At 45.4% G+C, this 17037-nt stretch overlaps 1 protein-coding gene across 8 annotated transcripts in view; it reads left to right on the top strand.

The window, feature by feature from the left end:
- Positions 1–16415, top strand: part of MORC2 (MORC family CW-type zinc finger 2) — a 38355-nt gene extending 21940 nt beyond the window's left edge. For 6 of the 8 annotated variants that reach the window (XM_030501874.2, XM_030501875.1, XM_030501878.1 and 3 more), the window contains 17 exons: positions 1415–1494; positions 3278–3360; positions 4226–4311; positions 6236–6376; positions 6896–7050; positions 7192–7320; positions 9282–9387; positions 9649–9781; positions 10135–10209; positions 10355–10744; positions 11131–11271; positions 11363–11417; positions 12178–12319; positions 12657–12848; positions 12945–13038; positions 14264–14452; positions 15064–16415. In XM_030501874.2, coding sequence (XP_030357734.1) covers positions 1415–1494; positions 3278–3360; positions 4226–4311; positions 6236–6376; positions 6896–7050; positions 7192–7320; positions 9282–9387; positions 9649–9781; positions 10135–10209; positions 10355–10744; positions 11131–11271; positions 11363–11417; positions 12178–12319; positions 12657–12848; positions 12945–13038; positions 14264–14452; positions 15064–15132 — 2260 coding nt within the window. In that variant the 3' untranslated portion in view covers positions 15133–16415. Of the gene's footprint in view, positions 1–1414; positions 1495–3277; positions 3361–4225; positions 4312–6235; positions 6377–6895; positions 7051–7191; positions 7321–9281; positions 9388–9648; positions 9782–10134; positions 10210–10354; positions 10846–10923; positions 10967–11130; positions 11272–11362; positions 11418–11667; positions 12320–12656; positions 12849–12944; positions 13039–14263; positions 14453–15063 lie in introns of all 8 variants that reach the window. The other 2 variants (XR_003993808.2, XR_003993809.2) reach the window with 2 other exon arrangements.
- The last annotated feature ends 622 nt before the right edge of the window (positions 16416–17037 follow it).

Raw genomic sequence — 17037 nt, 5'->3', positions numbered from 1 at the left:
AAGCATGAGAGGGGGAAGAAAAACATGTGTTTAAGTCTGCTTGAGGCAGTAGTGTTCTTCTGTCCCTGGGAGCACACAGGCTGTATTCCAGATACCATAACATGATTTGTCTTAATAAAATAGTAATAATTTTATAGAGTATTTATGGATAGCTTTTCTGATAGCAGAAATATCAATTGTTTCAATACTATAGCCCACTATCAACTTGTTGGGTACTCTTACTAACCACAATCTGATGTCATGCCACTGATTGTTGCCCTGAGAGCCTGGCCCATTTTCAGCTTACAGCGTGGTCTGCTTGTTAGGCTTGTACTTCCTCAGCTTCTTAAATGAAGATGTGTGAAATTATATCAGAAACTCAGGGATGGGCAGTGCCTCACGGTGACACTCATAGGATCAATGCTGGTGCAGGTGTATCTAACAAATCTGCTTGTGCCACATCTTTGCAAACTCCTTGTAGATCTGCTTATGGTGGTAGGGCAATAAAAATTTCCCAGCACTGTAAAGGCATTTACACTTAAAATCCCCATTCCTGCAGCAGAGTAGCAAAGACTGCAAAGAAGGCCTCCCTGTGGAGCACAGTGTATGTCTTTTTTACATACAATTATCGTAGCCTTATTTTTCCATAAAAAGTTATTTGGGATGGGACTTGCCTCTCGAAACATCCAGAACCTTGTGTCTTAAGGCAGTTTGAGTTCCTGCAGACTCTGATCATCCTTCTTGGTGTCATTTTCTCTTCCCCAATTATGTGTCTCTGCACAGAGGTGATGCATACTTACAAGCTTCTGCCTCTTAAGCACACTTGCCTTTCACTCTGCAGTAGTCAGTCTGTGATCTGCATTTGGCATGATACGGGAAGGTGGAACAAGCCGCTGTGACTCAAGCATGGTTTACAAGGCTGTGAGTTAGATGTGTAGTACACACAAATGTCCTGAAACCTTAGAGCTGAAACTTGAAGCTCCATTCAGAGTTGCTCTGCCACTTAGGGGCTTTGAGCTACACTGTGTGATGGGCAATATCAGACTGCATCTGTGAATGGCTGTTTGCAGCAGAAAGGAAGGGTTTTTGAGAAGCTTTCCATGTATATTTACTCTTCCCATCCGCTTCCAAAGAAGCTGTTCCTCAAAACATTGGGATTTCCTCTGAGAATATGGACATATTTCACTCCCACTGGTTAATGCAGAAAAGGGAATTGTGTTTGCAGCTGCTGTTAAAGCATCACTGACTTCAAAAGTTTTTGCCTAACTGCATCCAAAACTGCTCAGTTCCTGATGTGTAAATCTCCTTCTCTATTTACTGAATCAATTGAGAAGAGCGGAGTAGCATGTGGAGATTTTATTCTTTTATACAGTGATGAAATCTTGGCTTGACCTTACTGCTGAGTTTGCTGATTCGTAAGTTTTGATCATCACAGGATGTACAAATATACTTCAAACCGTTTCAAGACCCGTGCAGAGCAAGAGGTGAAGAAAGCAGAGCACATGGCAAGGATAGGTGAGTCTTTGGGGTATGCATGCATCCTGACTGTGCTGTAGCAACAGTCAGTAAGAGGCTGCCGTGCTGGATATGGCCTGCAATTGCTTGCTTCTGTGATCATTTTGGTTGCTCAGGAAATTAGTTACTACAGTGACTACTGATGACCCAAACATATTCCATGCAATGGAAGGAATGTACATTGATCCCTAAGACCACTTCCTCTGGGAAATGCGTGTACAGAGTAACTCTTGGAGTCACAGCTGTCTGCCCTTGCTCCATCTGAAGTCTGGCTAAGCTGCTGCCCTGTTACCCTGCAATTCTGCTCTCACCTTTTGTATTAGCTTTGGGTTCTGTTTTCCTTCTGCTCTTTCCTTGTTGAGGCAGTTGTTCAAAAAGTAAGATTTTTATTCTCTCACTTCATATAGTGGTTGGTCTGGGTGTACAAGGGAGAAACTGAACATGAGCTGCTTCAGTGTGTACTCGCAGCACAGAAACCAGCCGTGTGCTGGGCTGCATCAAACGGAGTGTGAGCAGCAGGTCAAAGGAGGTGATCCTGCCCCTCTACTCTGCTCTTGTGAGGCCTCACTTGGAGCACTGTGTGCAGTTCTGGTGTCCCCAACATAAGAAGGACATGGAGCTCTTGGAGCAAGTCCAGAGGAGACCATGAGGATGATCAGGGGCTGGAGCACCTCCTGTAGGAAAACAGGCCGAGAGAGTTGGGGCTGTTCAGCTTGGAGAAGAGAGGCTGTGTGGAGGCTATCACCAGTCACCCTCTTACTCTCCATGAGCCTTAGCACAGGAATTTCTGGTTCATGATCTTGCCAGGCGCTGAGGTGAGACTGACCTGCCTGTGGTTCCTCACGTGTTCCTTTTTTTCCTTTTTAAAAAAGGATGTTACTTGCCAGTCCATGTTTACCCCCATGGACCTCATAGTCTGTAAGATGGAGGAAGATCACTCACTCAGCTAGTTGTACAGCTGTGAGTAAAACAGGCTTCTGACCTAAAAGGGCACAAGAGAGGATTGCAGCCAGTGTTCTTTCGGCTGGAGAGTGTGCAGATGCAAGGTGTATGGTGCTGATTTACCAAAGCACCTTGTGGCTCAATTTTAGAAAGGGATCTCCTTGCTGAAAATGAAATCTGTTGAATGAATCTTGCAATACCAGGGTGACATGTAGCTATTGCCAGGAAGTCTCAGGGAGAAGTGAAAAGGGGAGTTTATTCCAAGTGGTAAACTTTGTGCAAACATCAGGTGGAGTGGTAGGTTTTCAGAGAACTCTGTGTCCTATTTACTCTGTAGCTCAGATTTGTCATTTTCCAAGCAAAATTTAGCAATTATCAAAGCTAAAAGCATTTCTGCTACTAGTGCTTTCCCTTCATGTCTGCAAGATTACCTCTTTGTAACTCCTTTTCAAGCCTGAACTCACTCTTCGTTCTGTGACAGCCTTTTCTCTGCCTTCATGCTTCCAAGCAGAGCAAACAGGGCCACGTGCATCCTTTTTCTTTCCAATTCCTCACTAACTTCCTCATAGATCCTTCCTTTAAACATGCTGTTGCAGAGTTTAGCCTTGCAATTTTGCTGGTGTTGACTGTGACCTCTGAGCAAGTTATAAGATGGCATGTCAGTGGTGCCCTCTCATATGTAAGGGCACCGCTTTTTGTGTACCTTTTTGTTTTACCTTTGTACCCTTGTACATGTCAGCCCAGCAAAGGCTCTCTGGAAGTCTGTCACTTCAGGTGAATGCCTTAGGATATGCTGCATATGCTGAGTGGTTGACATCATCCTTTTTCGTGTGTGTTTCAGCGGAGGAAAAGGCTCGTGAGGCGGAAAGTAAAGCCCGTGCCCTTGAGCTGCGCCTAGGTGGGGACCTCACGCGGGAGTCCAGGGTAAGCACTGTGCTTTGGCAGCATGTCATGTTTCAGGCACTGGGGAATGGCTCAGAGAGCAGCGCTGGCGGGTCAGTGTCCAGTGGTAGCACCCAGTGTGTAGGTGATGCAGGCGGTGACTTCAGTTGGTGAGTAGCTTGCAGCATTTGGGCAGCTCTGGGGGCTCATCACCAGTGGACATGCTTTAACATCAGTATGTGGTTTCCAGCCCAGGTGGGAAGTGTGCTGATGTTCTTCAGTATATTCTGGGAGGGAAGGCAACCCACAGCCCCCAGGCACTTTGTTTGATGTCAGCCTCTGCAGAAGAGGCCAGGGGAATGTAAGGTGTTTGAACAGAAGTAAAACTGGGTGCTTTTTGGCTATTCCCCTTCCCTGCCTGCATAACTGGCTCCAAAGATTTTGGAGAGGGGCTGTTTGCTTCCTCCCCACGGGCCGTGGCTCTTGACAGGGGCAAGTCTGAGACCCAGACCATATCTGGGTGGGAGGAGAGCTTGCAGGGATGCCTGGTGCTTCCCCAGGTGTCACCAGCTTGAAATCACTGTACTTCCTATAGGCATCCAATGGAAATAGGAGTATCCAAGTACCCTGGCTGCTTCCTTGTACCTCCATTACCCTCTGGTTTCAGTTAACTTAGATGTTTAGTTACATTTCGACATTTTCTTCCAAGGAGCTGTGTAGCTGCTTAAACAAGCTAGCAGTGAACACTGCCCTAAATATAAAGACGTGCTGATTGTTGCTCTCCACTGTTAGTGAATTATTTACATTTAAAACATTTCCAAGATCTTGGAGAGGACAAAAAAATCATAGAATGAGCGAATGATGAATTTCACAGCAGCAGTTTTTTCTGTACCACGCGTGTTTGCAGGTGATGCTACGCCAAGTCCAAAACTCGGCAATAACCATGCGCCGGGAGGCTGATGTCAAGAAGAGGATCAAGGATGCGAAGCAGCGGTGAGCGCAGGGTGGTTCAGAGCTCTGGGTCTCCCCGGCTGTTCACTCCACATCTCTGAGTTTGCTCTTCTGGTTGCTTCTGCTATTCCCCTCTTGCTGAAAGACATCTTTCTATTTGGCTTGTTTTCTGTAGATGTTTACATGGTTTTCACATCAGCTTTTTTCACTCTTTTTCATCTGCAGGTAAGATTCAGGGAGGCAATGAAATGTTACAGTGAAATGACTTTTAGAATTGTAGGGATGTTTTCTAAAAACTTGGTGAGCTCTGTTACAGTCAGTGCTGTGAAATCCCAAGGCATTGTTCGCACTTAGCTCTGGTTGCAGTTAAGTTTGCTATTGATATATTCACAAGAATATTTCACTTTTTTTATAAGGTTTTTCTTCAAAGTTGTCATATGCATTTCATAAATGAAGTTATAACCAGATAAAAATGCTCTTCAAACAAATGCTGAGCGTGAGAAAGTTTGGGATTTGGTTATGCCAAGTCTGCATTCCCACCTGGTTGTTTTGCATGCTAGTTTACATGGCTGCTTAGGTCAGAACTATGCTAGACTTGTTGCCAGAGACAGATCTAACACATCTAGCGCAACTTGTATGTTGTCAGTGTTCACAATAGCCCTTGGCAAAGGTTTACTGTTAAAATTACTGAAATCTGCTATTCCACGTGCTTTCCTAGTAACTTATTTTAAAGGAAGGTGTGTTACAGGGTACTTATCTGTGTGGGGAAGAGGATGGCTTTAAACAGAAAGTGAATATGAAATGAATCTATTTCATGGATTTATTTTGAGATGCTTGACCATTAAGATAGACTTACATGTTCTATCTGCAGAATATTATTGTGCAGTGCTCATGCATGCACAGCTCAGGTTCTTTTAATACCTGATATTAGTAGGCAGTCAACAGATCAGTTTAAAGAATTCCACTATTTCAGCTGATCCCTTAAGCAAAAGTAAAATTTCTAGCTGGGATAAAGCACATAAGTGCTAAGAATTTGATGAGATGGTGGGGAGTTGGAGGTCAGAGATGAGAGGGACGGGTAGGTCAGTGGTATAGCCTTGTAGTAGTTAAAAGTTTGGACCTGACATTTGATGATACATTCAGCCTGAAATGGAGGATCCTTATTATGAAAAATCCTAAGCATGGATTTCATGGAGGCTGTGGAACCTACTTGATTGTCTGTTAAAGAGCAATAGATCTGTTTGTGAGACCTGTGGATTTTGGTTTATTTGTAACACAAAGAGATCTTGAGGCTCTCTGCATCGCAGGAGACAGTTTCTGTTCAGAAATCCACATGTGCTCACAAACATACTTGAGGCCAACTTTTGTTGATGTCATCTGCTGCATAGAAAGTAGAAATCATGCAAATTGCTATCCTGTCATTTCCAGAAAAAAAAGCCCTGCTTGGGCTGTCTCTTGTATCTTCCAGCTTTTGAACTTAGAGTTCAAGCTGGCATTGGAAAACTTGTGATTACGAGAACTTTCCCAGAATCTGAGTATCAAAATCTTAATTTCCATGCTTTATCTAGCATAGAGATGTACATCTGGAAAATATAAACAAAATAGCATTGGAGAGGACAGTTTGTACCTACCAGTACTTCTCTAAAGCTATGTAACTCTTAATTTTTTTTTACAAGCAGATCTGAAATAAAAAACAGAATTCATTTTGGAAGGAGAAACCATATCCAAATAAATAATTAAATTATCTGAAAAGATACTGTCCAGCTTAAATTGGTGTCTGTATTGCAAAGGTTTTGTATTTTGTTCATTCACATTCAACAAGTGCTTGGTGTTTTTTAGCAGTAGCAGACTACAGGATGGGTGTTAGTAAACCCCTAATGCTCAGAGGTTCTGGATCTCTTCTAATGACAGCAAAGAATTAGTTTTAGTTTCAACATTCCTGAGGCTTTGTTTTATTCTCTCTCAGGGCACTGAAGGAACCCAAGGAGCTGAATTTTGTCTTTGGTGTGAATATCGAGCAACGCGAGTTGGACGGCATGTTCATTTATAACTGCAGTCGCCTGATAAAGATGTATGAGAAGGTGGGCCCGCAGCTGGAGGGTGGCATGTGAGTTCCTGGAGATTATTCAGCAATCCTTTTGCTTAAGCCTTGCGAGTTCCTACATACAATTTAGGCCGTGCAATAACCTTGTTCTGCATTAATTGTTCTTCGTGAGTGTGAGGCTTACTCATTGTGTCAGCATTTAGTTTGGATTCTGGCGAATAAATTATAGTTGCCCAATATTTCCCTGGTTTCTTGATAGAGAGTTCTCTACACAGGTTTTGGTCAGACCTAAAGTGTCAGGCATTTGTGCTCAGTGCTGGCCTTTGGGGCTGATGAATACTGGTAGCAATGTTGCCTCATTCTAGGGACAAGGAGAATAGGTCTTGAAAGCAAATACAAATATTTGAGCCCACCTTTTTGTATGCCAGCTCCAGTCTGACTTGGAAAGCTGATAATTTAAATCCAGTACTGCTGCAGGAACAGGTGGGTGGATGTGTATATAACCTGCTGTTTTCAACACTGTTTCTCTGAACACCGATCTGGTAATTTAATGATGTTAGTGACTGTGTCTTCCTCTTCCAGGGCATGTGGTGGAGTGGTAGGTGTGGTGGATGTGCCCTATTTGGTTCTGGAGCCAACTCATAATAAACAAGACTTTGCTGATGCCAAAGAGTATCGACACTTGCTGAAGGCCATGGGGGAGCATTTGGCTCAGTACTGGAAGGATGTTGCTATAGGTAATGAAGCTTCACAGTTACCAGAGGCTGGAAGGGGAAACTTCGGCTGGAGGGCAGCTAAGGGGGAGAGCAGCCAAGACTGCAGGTGGTGATTTTTGTGGTAACGGCTCCATACTGAGTGGGAACTTGTTTGTTTTCCAGCCCAGAGAGGTATCATCAAGTTCTGGGATGAATTTGGTTATTTGTCAGCAAACTGGAACCAGCCTCCATCTAGTGAACTGCGCTACAAACGCCGGAGAGCCATGGAGATCCCTACCACGATTCAGTGCGGTGCGTCTGGCCAGGCTGCGACTAGGAGGCTGCTCCTCCCTGGTGCACGGGGGAGGGACTGCTGGCTGCTGTTGGAGAGCAGCAACATGGGTAGGAGATTTTAGAAGCAACATGGGTAGGAGACTTGAGATGAGCTTCACTACTGTTACCATCTTCTAGGGCTTCTCTCCTTCTGTGAGTTGCCATTGTCTGCAGCTGATGGTCCGCTTAGATGTCTTGGTATGAGGTTGCTTTCCTGCAGTTTATTAACCATGATGTTCTTCAGGTGCCCTTAGAATGGGGCAGGTGTGGGCAGTACCAGTGTTGAGGATGGGCTTAGAATGTCATACGAACTGGAACTGTCCAAAGCCACCCACCCCAACACTAGAATAAGATCTGAAATTTCTCCCAATAGAAAGTGGCCAAGTAATTTGTATGCTGATGCAGAGGCTTGCTAATCGGTACTAGGTGTGAGCACAGAAGGGAACTGTTTACAGTAGACTTTCAAAATCAGTGCAAGTTCTCTTCTGTGCACCTCTGAACAGATTTGGCTAAGCCCTTACTCTGGGGTAAGGGAGGTTTCAACACAAGCACTTTGTCTCTTAGTAGAGGGACACCAAACTCCCTTGACCTCATTTCCCCACAGGATTTTGGTATGAGGATGTAACAAGGGATATGAGGCCAGTCTTGTGGAATTACTTTGTTAGGCTCTCCTGCCTTAACAGTTTTCTCAGTCATTTCCAAGTTCCTCTCAAAGAGGAGGGGCTTTCCTGTCATTCTTCTTGTCTTCTGCTGTTGACATCCTTCCAGAGCCTCATTTAAGAATGTTTCCATTTTCTTGGCAAAACTTTTTTTTTCTAAGCTATTGATTTCCTGGTAGGCCAGCAAAGCTCTGGCAATGCTCTGGTAGCCAAATCTGTCTTCCAGGTTCATCTAAAACTTACTAGATAAGTATTTGTCGTGGTTTAAGCCCAGCCGGTAACTCAGAACCATGCAGCCACTCGCTCACTCCCCTCCTTCTTCCTCCCCCCGCTCCCGGAGGGATGGGGAGGAGAATCAAAAGGATGTAAATCCCATGGGTTGAGATAAGAACAGTCCAGTAACTAAGGTATAACACAAAACCCCTACTGGTACCATCAATAACAATAATGATAAGGGAAATAACAAGGGGAGAGGGTACAATTGCTCACCACCTGCCAACTGATACCCAGCCCGACCCGAGCAGCGATCTGGCCTTCTGGGTAACTCCCCCCAGTTTATATACCGGGCATGACGTGCTGAGGTATGGAATACCCCTTTGGCCAGTTTGGGTCAGGTGTCCTGCCTCTGCTTCCTTCTGGTTTCCCATGCCCCTCCTCACTGGCAGAGCATGAGACTGAAAAGTCCTTGATTGGGGTAAGCATTAACTTAGCAACAACTAAAATATCGGTGTGTTATCACCGTTGTTCTCAGGTTAAAGTCAAAAACACAGCACTGCATCAGCTACTAAGAAGGAGAAAAATAACTGTTGCAGCTGAACCTGGGACAGTATTTTTTTTAGTGGATAAGTCTCTGACTTGTTTTGTGGTGTTGTCAGCAGCAGCCTGGCTTCTGAGGTGAGCAGTGATTTCAGGACTGGCTGTTCAGTTTGTTTTGTACATGCTGTCATTGCAGCAGTGAATGTGAGGTCCTCTAGTATCAGTTGATCCCAGGCTTCATCAGATCCTTGTTATGGATGCCTTGTACAAAATTTGAGGTCTTCCTCCAAGCATTTTGTGAGCATGAAGCAAGAACTGGCTCAGTAGATCCTGTGCTTTTCTCACTTTTTTTTTTTTTTTTGTGGCCACTAGTCTGACAGTCACTGGATACCTGGCAATTGGGGTGGTCCCTGGGTGGTGACTGGTGGTCTCTTAGCATCAAATAGGGTTGAGAAGTGCTACAGAACAAAATTACTTGGTGGCTCAGGCTGCGTATTTCTGACTTGCAAAGTGTTTATCTAACAGATGTGTGTCTGAAATGGCGAACGCTCCCCTTCCAGCTGAGTTCAGTGGAGAAGAATTACCCTGATAGCTGGGTCTGCTCCATGAACCCTGATCCTGAACAAGACAGGTAAGAATCAGTTAATATAAAGACTTTCTTCCAGCATGCCTTATCTGCATGTGTTTATTTTTTAACAACTGTGCTTTTGATCCTTAAATTGTATATGTGTTTCCCAAGAAGAAAACCACTGGTTTTGAGATTGTGTGTCCTGCAGAAAGGAAGGCAGTTTTACTGCTGCCTTTGGGATGGGTTGTGGAGACAATGCTGTATGTGTGAGACAGCACAGGTTACTGTCATTACTGAGGTTGTCTTGCATTCCCATCCTGCTAGATGTGAAGCTGCAGAGCAGAAGCAGAAGGTACCACTGGGAACTCTGAAGAAAGACCTGAAATCACAGGAAGAGAAGCAGAAACAACTGGCTGAGAAAATCCGCCAGCAGCAGGAAAAGCTGGAAGCTCTGCAGGTGAATCTGGAGGTCTCCAGCTAAGCACAGCAGATTTGAGGGACCTCCTAGTGCAAATCACTAGACAATCACCTCTGTCTCAGCCTCTAATGCTGCCTGTGCTCCTTACTGGGGCAGGGGTTGTTTTAATAACAGATTAACAAGCATCTTAGCTTGCTAGGGAAATAGGAGGGACTGCTGGTGTTCGGATGAAGGGGTGTCTCTTGAAGGACACAGAACACACCCTCTTACAATTGTTGATTTGAAGCTGAAGAAGTGTTTGCAGGGCTGGACTCAGGCAGGCCCTGGCAGCCTTTAATGATGAGCCTTTCTGAGTTTCGTATTTCTTTTTCCTTTTTTTTTTTTTTAAATAGAAAACCACTCCAATTCGATCTCAAGCTGACTTAAAGAAACTGCCTCTGGAGGTGACCACACGGCCTGCAGGGGAGGTAAATGCGATACCACTGTAGGATTTGTACTATCCTTAGCTATCCTTATTTTCTTATATCCTTATTTGTGCTGTCCTTAACTGCTCTGAAAATCAGTGCCCGATTCTTCTTGTCCTTTCTCTCTCTGTACCCTCATTTGTTTCAGAACACGCAGTCACCAACCCGACCTCAGCGTCCGCGATCTCCTCCTTTACCTGATGTAATCAAGAATGCTCCCAGCAGACCACCACCATCTTCACCTCTTGCCAAGTCCACCATGCAGCTGAAAAAGAGCTCTTCAGCTTGGCCAAATATCAGCACTCCCAAACTGGCAACCATGCTCTCCAGGGAGGAGGCCAGCACTTCCAGGACACACCAGCACACTCTGACAGCTGGGAAGTCTAACAGCAATTTAAAAACTGCTGCCAAACCAGGTACAACAACGAAGCCACCTTCTGCTGCCCTGCAGAATCCCAAAAGCTCACGTGAGACACCCAGTGTCAAAGCTGCCAAGGTGCCAGCAGTAAAGAAATCTGCCACTGTCAAATGCCCACAGGTGAGACTCAATGCGATGAAAACTGTCAGGTCCTTACCTACTATTCTGCATAGCCTGTCTTGCTCTATTGCATGGGATTTGCACTGTAGTCCCCGTACAAGGTAACGTTTACTTTACTCTTGGGTTAGGGTGCCATTCCACACCCCTTGTGAAGACTTGTTTCATCTCTTTCCTGTTAGACCAGACTGTTTCCCCAGAAATGAAGGAATGTTGAGTGGCAGGGTGAGTGTTTTCATGGTCATGTAGCACCTGCTAAAATCTGCTGGAAAAGCTAATGAACTACCAAACGAAATACTGGATTTTGAGGGCTTTTCTAACTTGGCTGAAAGAAGGTTTTGGTTGGAAGCATGCTGGAATTATATCTAGAGCCTGTTTGCTTCCTGCAGGCCTCCACCACTCGGAAGAGGATCTTGAACACCTCAGAGGATGGGTCTGAGGAGGAGGAGGAGCACAGGAGGGAGAAGACAAAACGGGGCAAATTTGTGGCAGTGAAAGAAGAGAAGGATTCCAGTGAGGTGGTGGTAGAGGTGAGAGTGCACTGGTTTCTCCAGCAGAAGGTATTTGTCAAGTGTTTATAATCTTGGTGGGAGGCAGCTAATCTGAGGTCTCTACTCACAGCTTACAGACAGTGCTGGAGAAGAAGAGCTGGCGGAACTGAAGAAATCTCAGAAAGGTGAGAAATGAACCCTTGAACTGCCTCCGGTATCTACCACAGTGCAAAAGAACTGTTGCAGAACTAGACTCACTGGTTAAACGTGATTTCATTAATGAGCTTTTTAAAATAAGAATTAGTGTAAATTTGGGTCCCAAACCCCAAGATGACTAACTGACATGAAACATTTTGGTCAGGACCCCCTTGATTAGAAAAGAGGCAATTGTGGCATGGGAAGATCTGTAATCAGAGGGCTGTGTCACATTAACAGATGTGATGCTTGGCTGTGTGGTGTAGACTGATGTCACCCTTCCTTACTGAATGGAGCATGGACCTGTGTTAGCTGGGAGATGCTGAGGACTGTATCTAGACCTGCTGCACTGCTGTGAGAGAAGAGAGGCGAAGAGATCCCCAGGAAAGATGATAGCCAGGATGTATTGCACCTTCTGCCAGAGCAGGGCATTTCTTCAGCTTCTTCCTAAGGAGCTGTCTGCAAACCTCTGCAAATTGGCCAACAGGGGCCTGGAAAGCCCATGTCAAACAGCCCAGAGTACAGGAGAAACCTTCTGTCTGAAAATGCCGTATCCTTGTATCTTAATGTTTCTAAGTAGAAGTTAAACTGTGTGACAGTGGTGGTATGTTTTATGTACCATTTGAAGGAATTATCACAGGTTTAGGTTGGCTCCCCACTGAGAGTGGCTGTCTTCTCTAGAGCTCATGCAGAATGTGCTCTCCAGCATCTGAATGCTTGCAATCATCTTTACTGTCGTCCTCCTTGCAGATAAAGGGCTGCATGTGGAAGTGCGTGTGAACAAGGAGTGGTTCACAGGCCGTGTCACAGCTGTGGAGACGGGCAAGCATGCAGTACGCTGGAAGGTGAAGTTTGATTATGTTCCTACAGACACCACACCAAGGGATCGCTGGTAACTATCTCTAGCTACTGGATTTTGGAGGCTTGCTTTGCTTTCAGGAGGAAGACCCCATTTTACTTCCATACATGCTGAAGACAGATACGTTACTGTCATATCAGGGAGCGTGTGTGTGCTCAGGAATGTCCAGCTGCTTCGTAAGGAATTATTAGGGCAGACTCCATCCAGTCTGCCCATCACTGCTGTGATGTTTCTGTGGAGGCAGCTGTTGTGTAATATAGAGGTCTCAGAGTGAAGCTGGGTACAGGTTCTGATGAAGCTGTTAACAGAGGTTCGGGTATGGTCAACATAGAAAAAGATATCTGACTTTCCCTCACTATGTTTTTTTCAGGGTAGAGAAGGGCAGCGAGGATGTGAGGTTGATGAAGCCTCCCTCTCCTGAGTACCAGGCTCCAGATACACAGCAGGAAGAGGAGGTCGTTGTGGCGGAACCTTCTACCTCAGACTGTGTCAGAATTGAGCCAGACACCACCGGTCCCAGTAGCAGCCATGAAACAGTAGACTTACTAGTCCAGATCCTTCGGTGGGTTCACGGCAGTTCTGGTGAGCTGTTGCAGTCTGATTGCTTTAGTCTTTTAAACTCCCAATTCTGGCTTTGTGTTTTTCTTTTCCTGCCTAGAAATTGTTTGCGGTACTTCTTACCTCCCAATTTTCCTATCTCCAAGAAGGAGCTGAGTTCCATGAGCTCAGAAGGGTTGTTGGCGTTTCCCTTGGTGAGTTCAGTATTTCTAGAAAAGTAAGTCTGGGGGTTTTCCCCAAACACATTCCATTCTTATGGCAAGCATCCATCCTGTTTATGCAAAGTTACACTCTTCAGAAGATCATTTGGATGTTTCGCAGACTAATGCAGCTGAGAAAAGAATTAAACCCTCTGAAACGTGCCCGAGGTCTTTTGACAGTTATTCTCTGAGGACTTTTTAAATTACCATACATCTGTGTGGGAAAGCTGTTGGCTGCTCCTGTCCTAACGTCTTGTCCATTGCTGCTAAGCTTTTAAAAAGTGAGGCCAAGTTAGACGTTTGTAGAAATAGTCAGACCTGTTTGTTTTGCCCCCAGCCTTATAAATCTAACTTAATTGGAGGTAATCTTAAAAATGGGAGAGAACACAGAAGCCAATCCTCTCACACTCCTCAAGGGAAGCAGGCTGAGCACCTGAAAGGCCGCTGTGCATCCTGAGGCTTTTGGTGCAGCCTCCATTTATTTGAGCAAGGAACAGATGGGGCTGAGCGTACACCAGGATCCCTGTGCTGGTGTTGGAAGGTCCAGTGCAGGCAGAAATGCAGAGAAATGGTAGTGGCTTCTCTGACTTCTTTCTTCTCTGACATACTACAAAGGGAGATCTTTTCAGGAGGCATCTGTAGGTGACAAAATCCACCTACAGGTGACTAAACGACAAAAGCCACTGCCTATTTGGCAGTCTTCACAGTGCCCTACTCCCTCATTCACAGTCTCTCTTCCTCTTTTCTGTTAATTCTGGCCTCTGCTTAAGCTACTGGTCCTGCTGCTTTCACAGAGCACGTTGGTCTTGTCAGGAGTTTTCTACATGTGTAGATGTTCCTACCTCGCAGTAATAAACTGTGTTTTCTGGGTGGTCTATATGAAGGAACTCGCTGCGAACAGAGGCCGTCAGATCTTTCTACACCGTACCTGTGGGTTTAGGCTTTTTAAAACATGCCACATCTTTAATCTGAATTCAGGCAGCTTTTGTTGCAGTTCTGGTGTTTGAGGAATGTGAAAACCTGTGTGACTGTTTTGCTGCCTCCAGTAGGCAAATCAGAAATGGAAATGTAAGTACGGTAACAACAGTGTGCAGGGCTGGTGGTGTTTGGTCATGGGATGCAGGTAGCTGGACTCTTCCACAAGCTGTGAGTGCTTGGGTTTTCTTGCCGTTTGGTGATTTTTCTTGACACATCATCTGACGTGTTTTGTCTTCTACAGAAAGAATATTTCAAACAGTATGAGGTTGGTCTGCAGAACCTGTGCAATTCGTATCAGACACGTGCTGATGCCCGGGCCAAAGCCTGTGAAGAAAACCTCCGCAACTCAGAGAGAAAGCTGAAGGAAACAGAGGAGAAACTGCAGAAGCTAAGGACTAACATTGTGGCCCTTCTGCAGAAAGTGCAGGAGGTGGGTTAGGAAGGGGTGTGAAACCAAACAACCCCACAAGTAGCAACCTTCCCACGACCAGGCCCCTCCAGGCACTTGAGCTGTTTTAGTCCAGCATTAACTGGGCTTCACCTTTCTCAATTGGGTGAAACTTGGGCTTAGAAGCAGCTGAGAGCACAGCTCCTCTCGCTGCCCACCTTTTGGGATCCAGGCATCCTGATGAGTGTTTATTTTCACAGATGCATTTTTCATGGCATGTACATAGTGCACAGTCTCTATTTGTTCTCTGCTTTTTGCTAGGAAATGTGGGGCTGCAGGAGAATTTCCCTGGGCACAGGCAGTGTTCTGCAGGGAATTTCTTCCCAGATCAGCCTAGTAAATCTATTGCTTGAGCGCACTGTTTGAGCATCAAGTGCTGACTGGTTTCCAGGCATTGTCTGCCAGGCTCTGACCAGGAAAGCTGGTGGTGCTTTCACAGCAGATGTCAGCAGCTGGAGAGGGCTGGAAGTTGGGGTGTAAAGGCTGACCAGGACAGGTGTTGCAGAGGACGCTGTACTGCTCTGTCTTGTCTGTTCTTACACTGCTCTTCAAGATGCACTTCTCACTGGTATTTCTTGTGCCTTTGATTTCAGGACATTGATATTAATACAGATGATGAACTGGATGCATATATCGAGGACTTGATCACAAAAGGAGATTGAGCAGCCCAGTACAAGTCCTAGAGAAGTGCAGAGGAGCTGGTTGCTGCGATGGGATTCCTGCAGTGGAGGACTATAGTAGCTGATGAGGAGAGAGGGTTTTTAGACAGTACCTGTGTTGGTGTACAACTTGTGACTTGACGCAAAAAAGACATTTGTGCTGTTGGCAGGCAAATTTTTAACATTGTAGTTCTCTGGGTCTCTTCCTTTTGCTTATAAATATTTATTTTTAAAAGAAATAGGAACTGTGCCTGATATGATGGGAGGGTTGCTGTGTGGTTTTTAGTGAGGTAAAAGCATGAGTACCCTTTTGCATCTGGGGTATATTCATATGCTATACCTGGAAGACCAGAACATCCTGCCTAGCGGGTTGTCTCAAGTAAGAATCTGGCAGCAACTTAAAAATAAGCCCTGGGTTATGGAGAAGGAGGCCAGGACTTGTACTTCAGAGATGCTGAACTTGGGCTAGAGGAAGTCAAATCAGGAATTTGAGCTACACGGAGGAGGTCGAAGTACAGTCCTTGGGTGAACTTGAGTGGAGGGGATGAAATCCTGGTGGTTCTGAAGGGGTTAGGAGTAGGGGATTAGCACTTGCCAGTGCTGTGAAATTCCCAAATATGAGGTCTCCATAAGCAGGTGGTATTGTCACCATGCTAACAGTCAGAGGATGAGGAACCTTTTATAAGAGGATGGCCTCCTAAGCTGCTCACAGTGGGTTGTGATCATCAAAAGGAGAAAGCTGGAGTTCACATTCTTTTCTAGCAGTCAGCTTATTGCACACTTGCTGTTTCTCTGAGACGTAATTGCAACGGCAGAACTCCTCAACCAGCTGAAAATAAAGTGACCCTCTATTCTGTTGTCACTCCCTCAGGTTTGCGTTGCTTTGATCAACTTGCTCTTCCAGGTAATTTTATTAGGAGTGCTGGAATGTGGAGCCTGTGGAGGCCTGCACCACTGAGTCCCACGTGGCCCTGGGTCAGCAGCCAGGGCAATGCCTTTCCTTCGTCCTCCCAGCTGGAGGCTGCACTACGGCTCCAAGCAGACCATGTGTGGCCACGGTGACTTGGTTTGAGTTCCCTGCCTGGCCCTCTGCTCAGCTCTGCAAGGGCAAGAAGTCTGTGACCTTGGTGCTCATAAAACTGAAATCCCTAGAACCTGGCAGTTTGAAGAAAGAGTGTGACCAAGAGGTGCCCACCTTCAGGAACATCAGATGAAATGGACCATTGGGGTTCTTTTGACAGCTGAATGTGTAATAGATGTTTTGCAATAAAAAAGTCCAAACTAAGCGTGCTGCACAGAAAATCTTAAGCACTAATGGTTTACAGTCCTGGAGAACTCTCAAGAGAGAAGACTTTTGCTTATTACCTGAAATCCAGGTCCTTGTAACAGCACGCAGTGAGACTGACTACTTCCATTCAGGATCTGGGCCTGGATATCCTAGTATGGATTAAGGTAAGGAGCATCCTCCCACCCCCATACACTTTCCTGGACTAAGGGGCAGCATTCCTTCAATGCCGGAGCAAGCTCTACTGGTTGTCTTGATTTCCTTGCACATGCTGGAGGTTTTGTTCATTGTGGTGCCACGTTGGTGTTGCAGGTGAATGATCCTTCTGCAGAAGCTGAGGGTTATATTAAGGCGAAGGAAGAAACCTCTGTCCTCTGCAGATGGCCAGCAGAAATTCTGCTTTATAAGATTCTGGTTTTATATTTTAAATTTGATTTTAATTCTGGTTTAAGAACCAGATTTCATTAAAATGCAGTTCAGTTGGTGCAAGCTTCAGCCTGGAACACTCACAGTATACTGGTGTGAGAGAAAGAGCTCTTACACATTACTTGAGCTTCCTGACCCAGCTCCATCCCCTGCTCCTGCTCTCACGTGTTATTCGGGTTTTTTCCTCTGTGCTCTGG

Source organism: Strigops habroptila, chromosome 11, assembly GCF_004027225.2.
Source record: "Strigops habroptila isolate Jane chromosome 11, bStrHab1.2.pri, whole genome shotgun sequence".
Taxonomy (NCBI): Eukaryota; Metazoa; Chordata; class Aves; order Psittaciformes; family Psittacidae; genus Strigops; species Strigops habroptila.
This window is presented reverse-complemented; position numbering and strand designations above follow the sequence as displayed.